Here is an 18,451-nt window from a genome sequence, read left to right on the forward strand (position 1 = left end):
CGGACTCCACAGCCTGGACCGGCCGTGCAGCAAATGTGAGGCTGCATCTGCTCCCCCTAGTGTCACATCAGCCCGTTTTCCCTCCCAAGGGAATCGCAGCGCTGCCGGGAGACCCACTCTCCCCGCCGCTCGCCTGGATCTTAGTCTCCCCACCAAAGTGCAGGCGGCAGGACTTGGAAATGGCCACAGATACGTGTTGCTGGACGTGCCCCTCGGCTCTGAGTGTACACCCATCTGTGGCCCCAACGTCCTTGAGGGAAGGACACGAGGTTTCATATAGACACAGGGGATTGCAGTGTCACAAAACCTGCCTCCATCCCCCCAGATCTCCCCAGCCTGGCATCCTGGGGCAGATGCCCTTGAAAACCAGGGGGCGCTCTTACACGTGGATGTAGCACGTGGCTGCTTCCGCCCTGCCTGGGCGTTGAGGCCAGCTCCCAGCCCTGCTTCCCCCGGTGACCTCAGTGCAGGACCCACACCAGGGCAGCTGGAGTCCTTCCTCGGGACGCCACAGACGTGGACTGAGTGTCCCTTCCCGGTGCTGGGCGACATCGGCCGGGGACACTGGGATTTGTGGCAGGGCACCTGCAGGCTTTCTGCACAGGAGAGATCAGAGCAAACATGAGACCTGGGTTGCGGGGCGAGGGCTGCGGGTTCCCATCCTGGGCCTTGTCCCTGCGGCCACCCTTCCCTTAACTCTAGCCTCAGGCTTTGTGTCAGCGGGACGAGGTGACTCATGTCCTCCAGCTGAGGAGCCGAGCAAAGCGGTCGAAATGGATTTGTGTCTCCCGTGCACTGGGAGCAGGTGGTCAGATTTGGATGATTTCCTTATAGATGGGACTGAACCGAGGAGGGCACCCTGACCACGTGCAGGATCCCGCCCAAGGAATCGGGAAGAGCCGTGCGGCTCAGAGATGGGCCAGGCCTTCAGGTTCGTCTGAGGCAGCGCCTGGGTCTCCTCCACCCTTGGCTGGTGGCTGTTGGCTGTGCTGCCCCCAGAAGTGACCAGGCGCCGCCGGCGCTCACTCTGTGACCCACACAGGAAGCACTCTCGTCACGGTCACGCGGTGTCAGGGCTGCATTCCACTGCCTGGCCCTCGACCCAGAAACGACGACAGTTATACAACCAGGGGACACGGACACTGATGTCATCGTTGTGACTGTACAGCCTGTGTTCAGGAAGCAAGAGGAAGGTCGAGCGTGTTCAGTGGAGACGTGGATGACACAGAGAAGGACGCGGGCCGGGCTTCTGGGGGTGACACTGCAGCGTCCGAGGTGCCAAGGGCGCTGGCTGGTCAGCAGCAGAGCAGCCCATCCAGTGAGGCAGAGGAGAATGGCACCTCACGGAGTGAGGCACAGGGTCAGAGGGCAGAGCCTGCCATGCCTGCAGGTGGAGGCCCTCCCTGCGCGGGGGCGGGAGCAGAATATATACTCGAGAAAACAATGGCTGCAATTTTCCGAATTTGATGAAAATTCTAAGACTGCAGATCCAAGAAGTTCAGTGAAGCCCCAAGAACAAAAACACAAGGCACAGCATAATAACATAATTGCTCAGAACCAGTGATTAAGAGAAACACCTTTAAATATGCTAGAGAAAAGCAGGTTACGTTCAGAGGACAAAGGGGAGACTGCCGTAGACCCCTCCGGACACAGTGCGGTGAGGAGGGAAGGGCACCACGGCCCACCTGGAATTCTGCACCAGGTGAGACAGCCTTCAAAAGAAGGTGACTGTCCAGACACACCCAAAGCTGAGAGAACTCATCACCAGCAGACCTGCCCTACACAAATATTAAGGGAAATTCTTACGGTAGAAGAAAAATGATAGCAGAGCCACATGGTTGAGCATGAAAGACTCTTTTATTATTATCCAAATCCCTTTAGAAGAGAATTGACTGTTTAAATTTAAAAAATAAAGTACTGTAGGATCTATAACATAGGTGGAACTAAAACGTGTGGCAGTAACAGGGCAAAGGCCGAGAGGAGAAAGGAGAACACCCTGCTGTCGGGTTGTCCTGCACCCGTCAGGCGGCGAGGCCGCAGCTCACGGGCTGAGTCAGGTTAGAGGTCTGTGCCTAAGCCCTGAAGCCACTGCCTGGGTGACAAAACCCAGAGTGGAGACTAGTTAGTGAACGAAGGAGACAAGGTGGAATCACAAAGTGTATGCAATTAATCCGAAATGTGGCAGAGGAAACATAGACACGGGGGAACGAAGAACAGATGGTGAAAGCAGAAAACAAATAGTGGAATGATAGACTTAAACTCAACCACATCAACAATCACTGTGAATAGTCCTAACACCCCCAATTAAAAGGCAGATTGTCGAAAAAGATTAAAAAGTTTCTTGTAGGCAACTAACTATATGTTGCCTACAAGAAACTCACTTTGAATATAAAGACACAAATAAATTAAAAATAAGAGATGGAAGAAGAGACACCATGCTAACACTAACCAGTAGTAAGGTCGGGTGTCTGTATTAATGTCAAAGTAAATTTCAGAGTCAAGAATATTACCAGAGATAAAGAAGGATCTTTCATAATGGTAAAGGGGTCAATTCATCCACAGAACATAACAATGCTAGATGTTACGATGCTAACGATGGAGCTTAAAATACATGAAGCAAAAAAAGATAGAACTGCAGGAGAAACAGACACATCCACAATCACAGAGACGTCAGCATTCCTACTCAATATTGGGATAAGCAGACAGAAAAGCATGCCCAGCCATCTTGCTCTACTGACATCTGTAGAACATCCCACCCAGTCACACAAGATAGACCACGTTCTGGTCCATAAGCAATTCTCAATCAATTTAAAATATCTCAAGTATTACAAAATATGCTGTCTAACTGTAATGGAATTAAATTTGAAATCAACAGAAGAAAGCTATCTAGAAAATCTCCAAATATTTGAAAACTCGATAACACACTTCAAAATATCCCATGAATCAAAAAAGAAATCAAAAGAGAAATTAAGTCTTTTGAAATGAGTGGACAGAAAGCACAAATATAGAAATGCGTGGGACGCAGCGAAAGCCACGTGTAGAGAGAAGTTTATAGAACTGAACATTGTATCAGGCCAAAAGTAAGGGTTTAAACCCATGCCACCAGCTTCTTCCTCAAGACACTAGGAAAGAGGAATAAATCGCGGACGCTGCCCCCGTGTGTCAGGATTTGGTAACAAATGGGGTGGGTCGGAGAAGGGGTCCTCGTGCCAGGTCTTGGGCCTGAGCAGAACACGGACATGACAGCCCATCTCTGCGCACGTGGACTGGGGGCGTCCGTCAGAAATCAGGGCGCCCAGGGAGTGGGGTGCAGGGTGAGATCTAGGCTCAGGCGCGTCTGAGGATGGTGTCAGCTCAGAGAGGCATTTGAACCACGGACTAGACGGGCTTCCGGGGGTGGGGGGGAGGCGAGAAGCGGGGGGCCTCCTGCCAGGCCCCATCGGGGGACCGTGTCTGCTTCTCCTCTTCCTCTCACCAAGTGGAGTAAAATATATTAAATCCCCAGCATGAGGAGGACACATGGAGGGGTCCTCGCTGGCGAGAGGGATCTGCCGGTTTCTGGACACCAAGTGTGGGGAGGAGTGAGTCACAGGAAGAGGTTTTTCCTGATGAACTGGCCGCCTGGCGTGGTGTGGACGGCCGTACCCACAGGAGTGCAGCTGCTGCTTCCTGCAGGGCATCCCTGGCCGCCACAGAGGTGGGAAGCGGGCCCAGCACACTTGGGGTGGCCTCTGATGGGAGGTGTCCCGGGTCCTGGCGGGATGGCCAGAGGATGCCCCCACCTTCCCGGCGCCCCTCGCCTGCCATCTCAGGGTGGGTTCTTCAGGATCGGGGGTACTGAGTCCGGTTGACCTGAACAGCCCCCGGGGCTGCTTCCGTGCCCAGGGTCCACGGAGGCCTGGGCTGCCCACTCGTGGCCACGTGAAGCAGGCCGGCGCTCACTGGCCCGTGTGACTGATGGCGGCTGACGGCCTGCAGCCTGGAGCACCCCTGGCGCTCGCTGACCCACTTTCTCCACCGTGGGCTGGAAACATTTACATAACAGATGGCCCCAGACCCTGGCGGAGATGTTTCTAATTAAAAGGAGGCGTGGCATCCCCGCCTGGACCCCCAGCCGTCTGGTTCATCGGTGCAGGCACCTTAGCCTTGGCGCGCACCCTGAGCTTAGGAAGGGCTTTGCAGGGCTGCTGCAGGGTGTCTGCGTGGCAGGGAGCCGTGTCTATTTGGTGCCACTCCGATCGTTTGAACTCGGACCTGGACGCTGTGCGGACCTTGGGCGGGGGCCTCTCGGCTCTGTCCTCCACGCAGTCAGGCTGAGTCACCCGCACGCGCACCTCGCTCTCCAACCGTCCTTCAGGTCCGCTACTGTGACCATCCCTTGCCTGTAAATCTTAAAACGGAGCCTAAATGTTGCCTGGCGGGCGAAGTGCTGAACCGATACACTGCAGAAATTATACAATAAGCGGGCCCGTGATATGGGATGTAAAGCATTTTCTGAAAACTTTATAAAGGGGGACGCTCAGCTGTTTGGCAGTTTAGTTAATAGAGACTGAGTCCACTTTAGAATGAGGATAACTAAGGAATCTCAACTCTAGACATAAAGGGAACACAGATCTGTAATCTCCTGGCTTTTTAAGGGTGAAGGGGAGGATTCTGGCACCAATGTGGTGGGAAATGGGCAGATCCAAGGTGACAGCAGAGCAGACACACGGGGGTCCCCAGGCTTGCTGGTCACCCCTTTTCCCCTCCAGCGGCTGAGGGAGCTGGTCCGGTGTCCCTCGTCACAGAGGTGACACTGAGGCCCAGGACCATGCGTTAGTCAGCAGTGAGGCCAGGTCACTCGCTGGCGGGCTTTCCCTGAGGCCCATCCCCCCTGCCATGTACCCCAGGCCCCCACAGGTGCCACACCGTGAGTCCCGGGGCCAACCCTTCCTCGTGCTGACTGGGGTGCCCAGGAAGCCTCTGCCTTTCCCCAGCAGCGATGCTGAAGGCGGCAGCCCACCGACCCACCCGCCCGCCCAGGCCCGGTCGTACAGGCCCGGTCACCTGACGTGTGCCTTCCCTTGCCAGGTGACACCATCTGGGCCCCATCTGTCCTTCCTCACGGCACCCTCGGCACCTTGAGCCACCACCCCCAGCTACATTTTGGAAGAAAGATGGAGTCCAAGGTCTCAGAAGGTGGCCTGAACGTGACGCTGACCATCCGCCTGCTGATGCACGGAAAGGTGCGGGGGCGGGAGAGGGGAGGGGGGGGGCACGCCCACCGCAGGGGTCTTCGCTTCGTATTAGGCTTTTTAAATTCTAAGCAATCTCCGACTTACAAAGCAGCTGCAGTGCCGTCCAGATTACGTTTCTCCCAGAACCTTTCGCGACTGAGCTGCCCGCCTGCTGCCCCATCCCCTATGCCCTAGTGTGTATTTTCTACATGTGAGGGCGTTCTCCTCCAGCACACTAACACTGATGCACACGTGCCGGCCAGGTGGCTAGGGCCCCACTCAAGTGCACCTGTCATCCCAGGGCTGCCCTTCAGACAGGCGCTCCCCACGCTTCCTTTGCCTTTTGCTTTGAAAGCAAAGTTCCCACCCAGTTCTTCTGTAGAAAGAATGTCCCTCACTTTGGCTTTTTCTGACGTTTCCTCACCGTTGGCAGGAGTGTCACAGAAGCTTTCCTATCAGGTAGTCCGGATTTCAGGGTGTCACTTGGTGGGGGGCACCTGCTGGGCGTCTCCCCAACTCCTCTTCCACAGTCATCAGGGCGTCTTTGCTGGCGGGTCCTTAGGTGCTGCATGAACGTCCTGTGTGCCACCCTTGCTTCATTCGTGGCTTCCTGGACGCAGGGTTTGCTGTTCTGCTCGCATCACCCCCCATGCTGTCCCCACGCTGTCCCCGCACTGTCATTATTGATTTTGATGCTCACGTTGTCCCTGACTTGGCCATGGTCGCCCCACCGAGCTGGCCCGCGTCCTCTTGGGGGACCCACCGTTCTGACTGCACGTCCTCTCTGCACACCACTGTCGCTCATCCTTACTTTCCCACTGGTCCTGGAATCAGCCGTTTCTCTAGAGAACCCGACTCCCTTGAGTGGAGGATGGTGGGATGGTGTTAGAGCCCAGAGGTGGGCACGTGGGGTGCTCATGGCTTTTGGGCTGCTGTGGGCCCCGGACAGAGCTAGGGAATATGTGTTTGTGTGTGTGTGTGTGTGTGGGTGGGTGGGTGTGGGTGTGTGTAGAATCATACACACCTATGTCTGCGCACATTTGCGCACTATTTATTTCCATATTTATCTCTAAATTGGGCTCCGAGTTCACACCCCCTATTCCAGTCCAATAGCACAGGGTTCATCCTGGCTCCTCTGTCTGGTGTTTGTACCATGAGAAACCCAGGGGACGGCAGAGGCTGGCATAGTGCCTGGGGCACTGCTCTCCCTAGATTTCCGGAAACTGGTGCTCACACCTACAGCCTCCCTTTCCGTGATGGAGGGATGCTGACCGCCTTTCCCGCTCCCAGGGTGGGTAGCATTTGGTCAAGGTTGTCAGAAGCTGGGTGTATACCGTGGAGGACAGTCTGAGGTCAGATGCACGGCTCCCCCTCCAGCAGCTGCTGCCACAGCAAGTACCAAACCCTGCCCCTGGGAGGTGAGGCGCCCTGGCTGCCGGAGGGGCCACCACCCCGTGCCCAGCTGCCCTTTGCTGCCACAGCCCCTGCTGCACACGCGCCCTCCTGGCCTCGCAGAACTGAGGCGTTTCCCAGGACACTGTGATCGCTGAGGGCTTCACTGTAATGAGGAAGATGAGTTTGATTGTGGAAGCCGCTCTCTGCAGCTAGAAGCAGGCTGGCCCCGCCTCCCTGAGGTGCCGTGGCGGAGCCTGTGGGTCTGTCCCAGGCTGGGCAGTGCTGCGACGGGCAGTCCTGGCCGGGAGCGAGTCTGAACCATTGCGGGCCCCAGGCTTTAGAACCATGGCGGTGTGCTCCAGAGTTTTTCAGTGTTCCACATTTTTTTAAAAAAGTCAAATAGCAATAGCAGCGCTAAATTTTTATACATCACAAAATCATTGGGGGAGATTTTATCTTTCATCCATTTCTTGCAGGGTTTCCTTGAGGGCTTAAGTGCACAGGTGATACCTGTTGGCATGTTTATCTGGACAGCAGCTGGCCATTCTCTTTCTCTTTGTCTGCCCGCTCCCCCCCGACCGCCCAGCCTCCCGTCCGCGTGCGTGACCCGGAAGGCGGACGCCCTTGTGGCGCCTGTCGCAGGGGTTTTGCTCCTTCTGCTCTGTGACGTCATCTTTCTGTGATTCTTTTCCCACAGGAAGTTGGCAGCATCATCGGGAAGGTAATTATTTTTTTTATTCTTATTTTTTTGGCTGCCTTGGGTCTTCGTAGCTACGCGTGGGCTTTCTCTAGTTGCGGTGAGTGGTGGCTTCTCTTGTTGCAGGGCACGGGCTCTAGGCGTGCAGGCTTCAGTAGTTGCGGCACGTGGGCTCAGTAGTTGTGGCTCGCGGGCTCTAGAGCACAGGCTCAGTAGTTGTGGCGCGTGGGCTTAGTTGCTCCGCGGCACATGGGATCTTCCTGGACCAGGACTCGAACCATTGTCCCCTGCATTGGCAGGCAGATTCTTAACCACTGCGCCACCAGGGAAGTCCCAGGAAGGTAATTATTGAGTGAACTCTGCCTCTAGCGGGGTATCTCAGAGGGACAGTGAGGTCTGGAGCGCCCCTGTGCAGGGGGGTGAGCCGCACACGGTGTGTGCCAGGTGAGCAGTGAGGATCCCACTGGAATCCTGCCCCGTCGCCTTCAGGCTGCACCCCCATGAGGCTGGTCGCAGAGCTTCCCCTCGTCCAGACCTGTGGGAGCTGGGGAGTCATCCCCCGAGGCAGCCCCGCCGCCCACCTGCCCTGGTGGCCAGTCCTTCTTCCCGGGTTTGAGAGCTCAGTACCAGTTCCCACGTGCATTCCTGGGAGCAGTCTCCCACCTCCGGCCTGAGTGGTGGTGAGTCCATTCTCAGAGAAACGTTCCCCTGGGGAAAGTGAGCGCTGGTTTGGAAGCTGGGTGCGTGTAGGAGAGAGGTGGGCCAGGACCCCGCACCCCCATTCCTTGCGACCGTCTCTGGCTTCGCTGGTTCCTCGTGGTCCCTGAATGGTGGGGGAACCCCCGGAGCTCAGAGTCAGGCTTCTTTTCACAAGTTCCTCGTGGGATCACCCGAGGGCCTCGTCCCCACTTTGCCGGCTGTGAGGCTGGGGGACGGGTGCAAACCCGCCCCGTGGAGCAGGTGCCCAGGCCAAGCGTGGAGCCGCATCAGGTCCCTGGGGCCAGGTCTGCCCAGCCCACAGCCTGTGCCCTGGGCGAGGTGGCGGGCGGGCCAGGGAGTCACGCATGTCGGGCCCAGAGCCCACCTTCGAGGGCTGGGGCGCCCGGCCTCCCGTGCCTGTGGTGGAAGCCCAAGTGACCCCCTCCCTTGTCTGAACCTCTGTTCCAGAAAGGAGAGACCGTGAAGAAGATGCGTGAAGAGGTGAGTTGGCGCCCTGAGCCACGTGCTGTTTCTGGGAGGGCGGGAGGGAGGAGGCCAGGGCCTCCTAGCAGCTCTGCGCCCAGCCCCACGCGGCCGGGACCCGCCGGGAGCCCCGCATGGCAGGGATGTGAGCGAGGGGTGGCCATGCGGAGCCCCGAAGCGCACACCAGCAGTTCAGGTGCCCTCCCGGTCACGACCGGGTCACAGCCAGCACAGTAGGACAGGACCGGCCATCAGTGCCGAGGCTCGGGCACCACCAGCCGGCAGGAGTCCCCGGTGGTCAGTAGGATCCAGCCCACTGCCGGCCCCAAGGCTTTAATCCAGTTTCTGGGGTCTGCGTACCTCCCTCCCAGAGCGGGGCAAGGATCAACATCTCGGAAGGAAACTGCCCAGAAAGAATCGTGACCATCACGGGCCCGACAGACGCCATCTTCAAGGCCTTTGCCATGATCGCCTACAAGTTTGAGGAGGTAAGGGGCGCCCCTAGGGAGCCCTGTCCCAGAAGAGGGGACGTCTCAGCCCCTCTGCCTCCTCTGCCTCCCCGGGGACTGCCCCCTCCGGTCCACCTGGTGACAGGCCAGGGTCCCTCCTCCCCCAAGGCCCCCCTCCCTCACTGAGCGGTCCCTCGGGGCCTGCCCCCAGAGCACGAGTCCTCAGGGAAGGCCTGGCGCCGGCAGTGAAGCGGCCACGTCCAGGCCTCAGCCCTGTCCACAGCAGCTGACCCCCAGTGTGTTTAGCTTGGCTCAGATGTGGACGGACGAAGGGAGACCCAGGCCTGGGAAATCTACATGCATTTATGTGTCTGTGCACTTTTGTGTACATCTGTCAGAGTTCAACCTTAAGATTTTTATGTGTTTCTGATATTTTTGAAATTGCTAAAAGTTATCTGGAGATGCATTTGGTGTCTTTACTTGAAGGGTGATCAAGCTGGGGAGTAAGTCCTTCTGTCAAATGGATCACCCTCTGTCCAAGCCCCTCTCTGCCCGCCAGGCCTTAGGGACAGAGGTCAGACCCTGCGTCCAGGCACCCTGGGGGTCTGCGCCCCACCCTGCGGCAGCAGCGCGACCGCCCAGACGTGCACGTCTGGGGGTCCCCTTGTGTTCTCCAGCCGCCCCGCCTCGTCCCCTGAGCCTGGCCTGGCCGCGCAGCCCCTGTGACCAGCCCAGCCCGGCCACCGTGTCCTCCCGCTGTTCACCCTCAGCCGTTTGCCATCGTGCCTCTGCCTCCCCCTCGTCCTCGTCTCCCCCACCCCCGACAGGGAGCCTGCTAGGCTCTCGCGGCCGACGCACGTGCCTCTCCCTCCCCAGGACATCATTAACTGCATGAGCAACAGCCCAGCCACCAGCAAGCCCCCGGTGACGCTGAGGTTGGTGGTCCCCGCCAGCCAGTGCGGGTCCCTGATCGGCAAAGGCGGCTCCAAGATCAAGGAGATCAGGGAGGTAACGAGCCCTCCCCGCCCGGGAGCCGAGCGCCGGGCGGGTCAGGATGTCCCTAGGGCAGAGCGCTAGCCGGGTCCCTGCAGACCCTGCAGCACAGAGCTTGCAGCAGGGGAGGGACGAGCCACAAGGCAGAGTGACCGTGGGAGCCCCCGCTGTGGGCGTCACGCAGAGGAGCCCAGGCCTGACTCCCGGCACGCGGCCGTGGCACCCCCACCCAGTCCTGGGCTCCAGGGCCCGGGCCCTGCCCCCCAGGAGGCTGCCGCTCCCACTGCCGGGGCCCGTTTCCTGAGAGCCGCTGCGCCGTCCCAGCTGGGGTGGGGCTTGCCTGAGGTGCCCACCTTACCTTCACAAGCTCATCTCCCAAGGAAAGCCCGAGGCCTGCCTTCCCCAAAGGATGGCAGCCCCCAGGCTTGATTCCTTCCAGGGAAGACGGCCGCACGCTTTAGGCCCCATGACTGGGATCCAGCTTTCTCTGTGACCTCAAACTCCACAGAGAGAGAGAATTCCACATATGTGAAAAAAAAACTCTGTCTCCTGAGATGCCGCTCCCGCATCCAGCGTCGCCCGCCCTGCTCCAGGTCCGCGGTGCCCTGGCAGCGGCGGGCTGAGCTGGATGGGGCTGCCCCGGGGGCTCCAGACGGAGCGTGCGGAGGAAGGGCGTGGGGGGTGACCTGGGGCAGCGTCGGGGGGCGTCCCAAGGCGTGCTGTGCCCTCGACGCCCCCGGGGGCACCCAGGAAGTGCCGCTGCAGTGCACACTGCCCCCCTCGGTGGGGCCCCTTCCAACGTCTGGTCTCTCCAGTCCACAGGTGCCCAGGTCCAGGTGGCCGGGGACATGCTGCCCAACTCCACGGAGCGGGCAGTGACCATCTCGGGGACCCCCGACGCCATCATCCAGTGTGTCAAGCAAATCTGTGTGGTCATGCTGGAGGTACAGTCTGTCAACAAGTCCAGGGCTCCTCGCCAGCCTGCCCCTCACTCCGTGCCGGCCGGGGCTTCTGAGTGTTGGAGGCCTCGGGGCCCTGAGGATTCATGTGGTCAGGGTCGCGTGAGGGCGGGCCTCAGGGACGGCCTGGGTGCAGGCTCCATGGGAGGGCAGCCGCCGGCTCCTGCCGCCTCGGGGGGGTCGGTCGTCTTCACTGGGGATCTGGCGAGAGAACGGAGAACGTGGGGGGCATGAGCCCCTCCCCTCATTTCTGGAGCTGGATCAAGAGTTAGTAGTCCATGGTGTGGAGGGGCGTTCAGCAAAGGGTCAGTCCTTAAAAGTGGTGCAGGTGTGCCCTGGGGCCAGGTCTGGGCTGGAGATGCAGATGGAGTGAAGAGGCCCACGCCATGGACAGGACCCCACTGCATGGGACCAGCCTGAGGGCGTCAGAGACGCTGCCGAGGTACAATGGGCAGGACTTAGGAAAAGCACACGAAAATGCCCCAACTGTGAAGACAGAAAGAAGTAAACAAAAGGATTAACCAAAGGAGAAGCAAGGAAGGCACAGCTGAGCAGGAAAAACCTCTCTTGAAAAATCTGAGGGAAAAAAACCCAAGATTTAACTTTCAATCGATACCCAAACTGCTGCAAGATTAATTGAAGCTATCAATAATAGTTGCTGGTCTTTCTTAAGCTAAAATGAAGTCATCGAGCCTCAGACAAAAGGTTTCAATACCTGTGCTGGTGGCCCGGCCACCTGGGCCCTCCTCCCCCCATGCCCGAAGCTCTTGACGGAGGGTCTGCCTGAGGTGACAGCAGTCTCCCCCAGGAATTAGCCTCGGGGGGGGTGGGGGGGCAGCGGTGGGTTCTCCCTCTTTTGTACTTGACATGGTGTTAAAGCACCATGTCCAACTCCTTAAAAAAGAATTTGTATCGTTTTTATTTTCCTGAAGTATGATATTGGGAAATCAAAACTATTTTTCTAGATATTTCGTTCTGAAGCTTTCCCCACACGCTGGTCACGGTGAGGATGAGTGTTCTCTTCAGTCCCGGCGCTGGGACCGTGAGGGGCCGTGAGGGTGGGTAGCGAGCAGGGCCCGGCACCCCTAGTGTGGCAGATGCCCAAGCGGCCTGGTGGGTGGCAGTGCCCAGGCGAGGCGGGGTGGCGTGAACCACTGCAGGAGGGACGCCGCCTCCGATGTCCCCGACGAGGTCAGAACAGGACATGTGGGCTCCTCAGGACCCCTCCCACGTGGCCTTGCTTGTGCCACGTTTGTGGTCAGACGTGACCCCACAGGAGAGCTTGACCCCGTTGGCTGTGGGGCGCTGGTGCCCCCAGGGCCGTGAAACGGCGAACGCTGAAGCACACGGGCAGGCGTGATCGGTCCTCGAGGGACGGGGACGAGGCCTCCTGCCGTTGGTGTCACGAAGCCCCCGGAGGCCGGAGCAGCCACTTATGGGGGAGGAAGCGTCACCGCAGCTAGGAGCCCCTGGTCCGATGTTAAATGAAGAGTGACTGGAGTTTCGGGCTCTGGGGTGGGGGGCTCCGCCCATGAAATCACTACCGAAGGAGGGAGGGGCTGCTCGAGGTGTGGCGGGTCGGTGGAGAACGCGAGGGTCGGGGCTGCAGCCCTGGGTGGGGGGCGTGTGCTCAGAAGGCCTCCCTCCACCAGAGGTCAGCTCGAAGGGAACTGGGCGTCATGGCCACCAGGGCCAGTGGAGGGCAGGCGCTGCCGTCGGCGGGGTCAGAGTGCACCATGGAGCAAGGTGACAGTTGAGGCTGAGAAGCGGGGAGCCCACCCCCCAGCTCAGGGATGGAGTGGGGGCAGCAGCTGGACCGAGTCCTCCTTTCGCAGCGGAAACGGTCACTCAGGGTAGTCACGCTTCCTGCACGGTGACCCCTAATCGCCCCGAGACCACAGAGAACCCGGCTGTAGAGGCACCTGGACACGACCTCAGATGAGCCGGAGACGGGAGGACGGGAGCCCAGCGTCACCCACACGGGGTCAGCACACCGGCCCTCGAAGCAGCCCCTCTTGCTCTCCACAAGATCACGCAGCAGGCCAAGGTCACTCAACGTGTCAAGGTCACACAGAACATCCAAGGTCACACAGCAGGCCAAGGTCACATGGTGTGTTCCAGGTCACACAGTAGGCCAAGGTCACACTGTGTTCAAGGTCACACAGCACACATCTAAGGTCACACAGTGTGTTCAAGGGCACGCAGCATGGACAAGGTCACATGGTGTGGCCTGGGCTGCAGAGTTGAAGCTGCCAACCCCTCTGCTGTCCCCACCTCCCTGTGTGTGTCTTGGATTGGGTCACTCTGAGGTCACACCGCCTGGTGGCTGGGCCTGGGTGGGCAATGGCCTCAGGAACTCCCAGCAAGGCAGGCTGCCCTGGTCCCTGAGCTCTGTCTCTGGCTGGTGGTGCTGCTGACTCAGGACTCCCGACAACAGCCCGGGCCCAGCCCCGTGGACTTTGCTCCCAGGGAAGACGGTCACCCAGGCAAGGGGACAGGGGAGGGCCTGATGGCTTCTGACCAAGGGGTCAGGTTGACATCATCAGAATCTGGCCGACTTCTGGTGCTTGAGAATATCGTTCACCCCAAGATATGAATCCTATACTTTTGGACACAGAATAATGAAATTGTAGCAAATTGCATCACAACTGTGGACTATTTCATTTGGACTCTAAGGTGCATTAAATGATGGCTTTTTTTTTAAATAGTAAAGTTGGATGTTTCTAACTTTCCTGTGACGATGTCGACTGAACATCAGCCCAGGCCACGCGAAGCCCCGGCACTGGCACCGAGTCCCCGGGGGATCTTTCCCGAGGACTGAAGGAGGGGGCGCGCCCCTCTCAGAACGCGGCACCTGTGCTGGCGCCTGGGGAGGGTCGCGTGCGCGGGCAGGGGCGCGTCCGCCCACCTCACCCGTCACCCGCCGCCTCCTGCTGGGGCTGTGTGTAGGGCCGTGGTCCCTGGAGGACCTGGGGGCTGGGGAGGGCGGGGCGGCGCGGGGGGGCTCGGAAGGAGGCCTCACGACTGCCAGGCTGCGAAGCTGCTCTAACGCTCTCTCTCCCTCTCCTGTCCCTTTTCCTAGTCCCCACCGAAAGGTGCCACCATTCCCTACCGCCCAAAGCCCGCCTCCACCCCTGTCATTTTTGCAGGTGGTCAGGTAAGAGCCGACCCGCTCTCGGCCTCCACTGCCAACCTCAGCCTTTTACTGCAGCCCCCGCCGCTGCCCGTTAGTGCACTCAGGTTTTCTCCCTTCTCACGTGCACGTGTCCCCCGCGCACGCTGGACGCAGAGCTTTCCCGGCCCGCAGCCGGCCCTGGGGTGGACGCGGGCCACCGCGAGAGAGACCCGCCGGGCAGCATCCGCAGACAGAAAGGGCCGAGGCGGATGCCCTGTGGAGGCTGGGCCCAGGAGGACTCTGGTCCGGGCTCAGGCCTGCTCAGCCGGGCAGCACCGCCCGAGTCTAGCTTCCCGGTGTTTTTAGGAAGCTCAGAGGCAGGAAGGGCCGGGAGCGTTACCAGGGGTTTTATGACTCCTGGTTGAGGCAACTACGACTGTAAGAACTGGCCCCATCTCCCCTGAAATACACGTTCCCAACTTCCCACACACGAGTTTCCCCCAGGAACACGTGAGGGACGAGACAAGGATGAAGGAGAGGCCAGCTGGGCGTCCCGTTACAGGGACGACCCTCTCTCTCCTCCCTGCCCCACCCTGGCTGCAGGCCCCGCAGGCCGGCCATGGCCACTTCACACACCTGCTGTTTCGGTGGGTGCCCCTGAGCTTTCTCTCCCGCCAGGGAGGGCCTGGAAACCAGGGGTCATGGAGATTTCTGTCTGAGGCCAGTGGTTGGCTTAGCAGGACCTGGAGGGGCCGACAGGGGGGCCGTGCCCTGTCTTCTGCCCTTGGGCACCGGGCTCAGAGGCGTCCGCCAGGAGCTCGCTTTGTCCCCTCGCAGCAGGGTCACGGCAGCCGCGGTCGAGGGACTTTGAAAAGGCCAGGCCAGTGTGCCAGGAGAAGCTCTGCGTCCAGGCGGCAGTGCTGTGTGCCTTGTTCAAGGGAGAGTTAAGACAGAGACTTCCCAGATGACCCAGGACGGGAGGGCCGTGAAGGAAAAGAGGCAAATACACACTCTCCACGTTTTTCTCTGCTCTGTAAGGGAACCTCGTCCGGTTTCTCTCCCGCTGAGCCCCGTGAGGTGAGGGCAGGGTCTGAGCTCCTGCGGCAGCGTTTGTGGCGAATCCCCGGGGAGAGGGGGGCAGCGGCTCCAGCGGCCCCCGTGGTTCAGGGCAGCCGCAGACGGCCCGCCTCGTTCAGAGCTCCTTTCCTGCCGCACATCCGTGATCAGCGGCAGGTTAGTTCCCTGCGTGGCCTCAGCCCCAACATTCAAGCAAGCCCACGATGATTCCACATGGAGAAGTGCGGGCTTTATTCAGAGGGGAGGCATGTTAACACGAGCCAGAGCCTGGCAGCCTCCCGGGCCCAGCCCAGCCCCGGCCGGGAAAGCAGGGCGTCACCCACCCCGCAGTCAGGACGGCGAGGTCACCGCCACCGTGGGCTTCGCAGGGGCTCAGCACCTTAACCCAGCGCCTGTGCCCTGGGGACAGGTAGTGTGGCCAGTGACTGACTAGTGTTGGTCGCTGGCGGGGGACAGAGTCACAGGAGGGTCACCGCGGCGCTGCAGGTAGCGGGCGGAGGGGCCACTGTACCAGGCCCCGGGCCCTCCCCGCCCGCGTGCAGGACGCGCTGCACACCCAGGCTTCAGAGCCTCCCGCCTCGCCCTGTCCCCGTGAAGATGCCCGCACGTCCCCGCTGCCGAGAGGCACTTCCTGCCGTCCCAGCAGTTTCGGTCCGTAAAGATTTCATCCAGGCGGAACCTGTGACCTGTCGTCTGTCTGTACCTCTGCCCTGAAATGATGGTAGGCGGCCCGTGCACTTCCAGTAGAACTAGAAACCATAACACCTGAGAGATGAAAAGATAAGTCAGAAACTGTAAGTGTCTGGGCTAAAGAACTGCCAGCCGGGGAGCACATGGGCAGCACTGTCCCAGGGCCTGTCACACTCGGGGACACGTTGGCGCAGTGCCTGGTGGCGTCCCACGGCCCCGAGCACGCACAGCCTCCCCGGTGCGTGCTGTGTCTCATCAGGTTCCTTTCCTTCCCCACGGGGTGCCCGGGCCTCCCCGAGACGGGGGCTCTGCGCCCGCCCCACCTGCAGGCCTAGCGTGGCTGGTGCCACATGTTCCACCTCACCGAGTCCCAGTGGCAGGTCTTTGTCTTTACTCTCCCTCGACTCTGTGTGGTTTGTTTGTTTTCTGGCTGTGAGTTTCTGGAAGCATCTCGGCTGAGGGACTGTTGAGGCAGGTGGGGCGGGCGGTGGGAGAGGCTCCGGGGCCCACACGCGCTGCGGCTGCTCCGAGTCACTGTCTTGAAGGCAAGTGACACGGTGAAGGCAGAACAAGCCCCCTCTGGGAGCTGTGCCACCACGAGCACGCTGCCCCCATGTCACAACGGCCACCCGGTCCTCTGAGGCTGGAGGACAATCGGCCAACCTGTGGCTGATTTGGGTGCATTTCTTACCTAACCTGGCGTTCGCAAAATTGGTTTTGAGTCACCTTTTAAAGTTTTCTGTTTTGTTGTTTGGGTTTCTTGGAGTACATATTTCCTGAAAGTGTTTACCCTGATAACCGATTCAGTTCTCAAAAGGTTAATAATCAGTGAATCTATGGCAACGGTCAAGCGGATCGTTCTTAGATACTGTCAGTTGGGGAGCAAGGGGGGTGAGTCGGAAGCCATCTGCCTGGTCCTTCCCCTCCCCCCCGCCCCGCCCCATCGTGTGTCTGGTTGTAGCTCCAGCCACCGAGGGACCCGGGAGGCTCGATGCCAGGACCCTGCCCCCCATCTCGGCACCCCGGGCCCTGGGAGGGTCGCCTCTCCTACGTGAAGGGGCAAGGCCTTAACCAGAGGGCCCGGGGCCTGCTCACAGGAAAGCCCTCCCTGAGGAGGGCCCTCGTCCCGCAGGGGAGGCCGCGGTGGGGGACACGTGGCTGCCGCTTCTCAAGCTGACGGTGTCTCTCTCTCTCTAGGCCTACACGATCCAGGGACAGTACGCCATCCCCCACCCAGATGTGAGTTTTTACTCTGTCCCTTCACCTCTCTTCTCGTCACCACTTCCCTCCTACCTGCATGCTGCTGTCAATCGCTACTAATATTAATATTACACTATAATATTAATACTGTTCTCAGTGTTCCTGACCTGTGTCATATCCATATGGCCCTGAGTAACCTTGAATCTCTTAGCACTAATTCTGCTCCTGTGGAGGACTTGGCCTGATGTCCAATTGTTTTGATTGTGGCTGCAGTCCGGCTATTCCTACGCACATGGGGCCTCGGGTGGGGGCCACCGGGCTGCTGTGTCCCCGGCGCCTGCCCTGGTGGGCGGGGACAGCTTGGGCCCCGTGGGCACCTGAGCAGGCAGGTGATGTGCCATCAGCAGGTCTGCCGGGATACCTTGGATGGGCGTTTGAACACCTGGAGAAGCTACATGCTCCCTTTCAGGCCCCGGTCGGGGCAGGGTCCACGCATGCACGGGATCCAGGCTGCCGGGACCCCGTGCGGCAGACGAGGCTCTGGTCTAGCGTTGGGACGCGCTCCACGCCCGGGGCCGCTCCGGACTGGGTTCCAGGCCGAGCACAGCGTTGGTGCTGGAGGACTGGACGCCCCGAGCACACTGCAGGGGAGCCGCAGGCCACAGGGCTGTAGATAGGCTGGGCCGCGAGGTCTGCGCTGCTGGCCCGGGCAGCGGGGTGCGGGGAAGAGAGGGAAGAGGTGGGTGGGTTTGTGTGCCACGGCCGCAGGCACAGCAAGCTGAGGTCCGACCCGAGAAGTGTCCTCTGTCCTGCGAAGGCGGGTCCACGTGTGCTGCTCTCGGAGAGCCAGTGGGGGGCGGGCTCTGTCCAGGCAGAGGGACTGCAGGTGACAGCAATGCCCGCCCACCTTGTGCAGACGCTCGCGCTTTTGAACTGGCAGGTGAAGAGCCGGCGGCCTTAAGACGTAAAGTCAGGGCAGGGAGAGTTGTAAGAATTCACTGACACTGAGCACATGTATGTATTGGAAGTACAGAGATTCAATTCACTATCATTGCAGGACGTTTCTGTTGAATAGAAAAGAAAAACCAACGGCTTTTCCTTTTTAAAAAAATCCTCATTAAGCAACACACATGAATCAAAAGTCAGAGAAAGCTGATGGAGACGGGGCTGGGGGCCGTCGTGATGCCGCATGGGGGATGCCTGCCCTGCCCATCCCAGACGACAGTTGGCTGTGACCCAGGGGACGGCAGGTGCTGGAACCCGGGGAGGGGGCTCGTCACCCATGTGGAGTGAGCAAGCATAGCACTGGTGGGGTCGGGACGGGCACTGTGGCGTGTGGGTTCCGTGGGCCCCAATAGAGCGCCCGCGTGGGGTGACGGAGATCAGAGGAGAAGCCGGTTTACAGGGTGGCACAGCCTTCACTCCCCATGGCTGGTGGTCTTGTGCCTTTGGAAAAGCTTCTGTGCAAAAGCAGACTC

At 59.7% G+C, this 18,451-nt stretch overlaps 1 protein-coding gene across 2 annotated transcripts in view; it reads left to right on the top strand.

Annotated features, from left to right (window-relative positions):
- Positions 1 to 18,451, top strand: part of PCBP3 (poly(rC) binding protein 3) — a 53,858-nt gene that overhangs the window by 21,405 nt on the left and 14,002 nt on the right. For both annotated transcript variants that reach the window (XM_068545809.1, XM_068545810.1), the window contains exons 2-9: positions 5,071 to 5,225; positions 7,309 to 7,332; positions 8,476 to 8,508; positions 8,862 to 8,978; positions 9,816 to 9,947; positions 10,748 to 10,876; positions 13,974 to 14,048; positions 16,971 to 17,012. In XM_068545809.1, the coding sequence (XP_068401910.1) occupies positions 5,071 to 5,225; positions 7,309 to 7,332; positions 8,476 to 8,508; positions 8,862 to 8,978; positions 9,816 to 9,947; positions 10,748 to 10,876; positions 13,974 to 14,048; positions 16,971 to 17,012 (707 nt within the window). The remainder of the gene's footprint in view (positions 1 to 5,070; positions 5,226 to 7,308; positions 7,333 to 8,475; positions 8,509 to 8,861; positions 8,979 to 9,815; positions 9,948 to 10,747; positions 10,877 to 13,973; positions 14,049 to 16,970; positions 17,013 to 18,451) is intronic.

The sequence above is a fragment of the Eschrichtius robustus genome, chromosome 6, assembly GCF_028021215.1.
Source record: "Eschrichtius robustus isolate mEscRob2 chromosome 6, mEscRob2.pri, whole genome shotgun sequence".
Lineage (NCBI taxonomy): Eukaryota > Metazoa > Chordata > Mammalia > Artiodactyla > Eschrichtiidae > Eschrichtius > Eschrichtius robustus.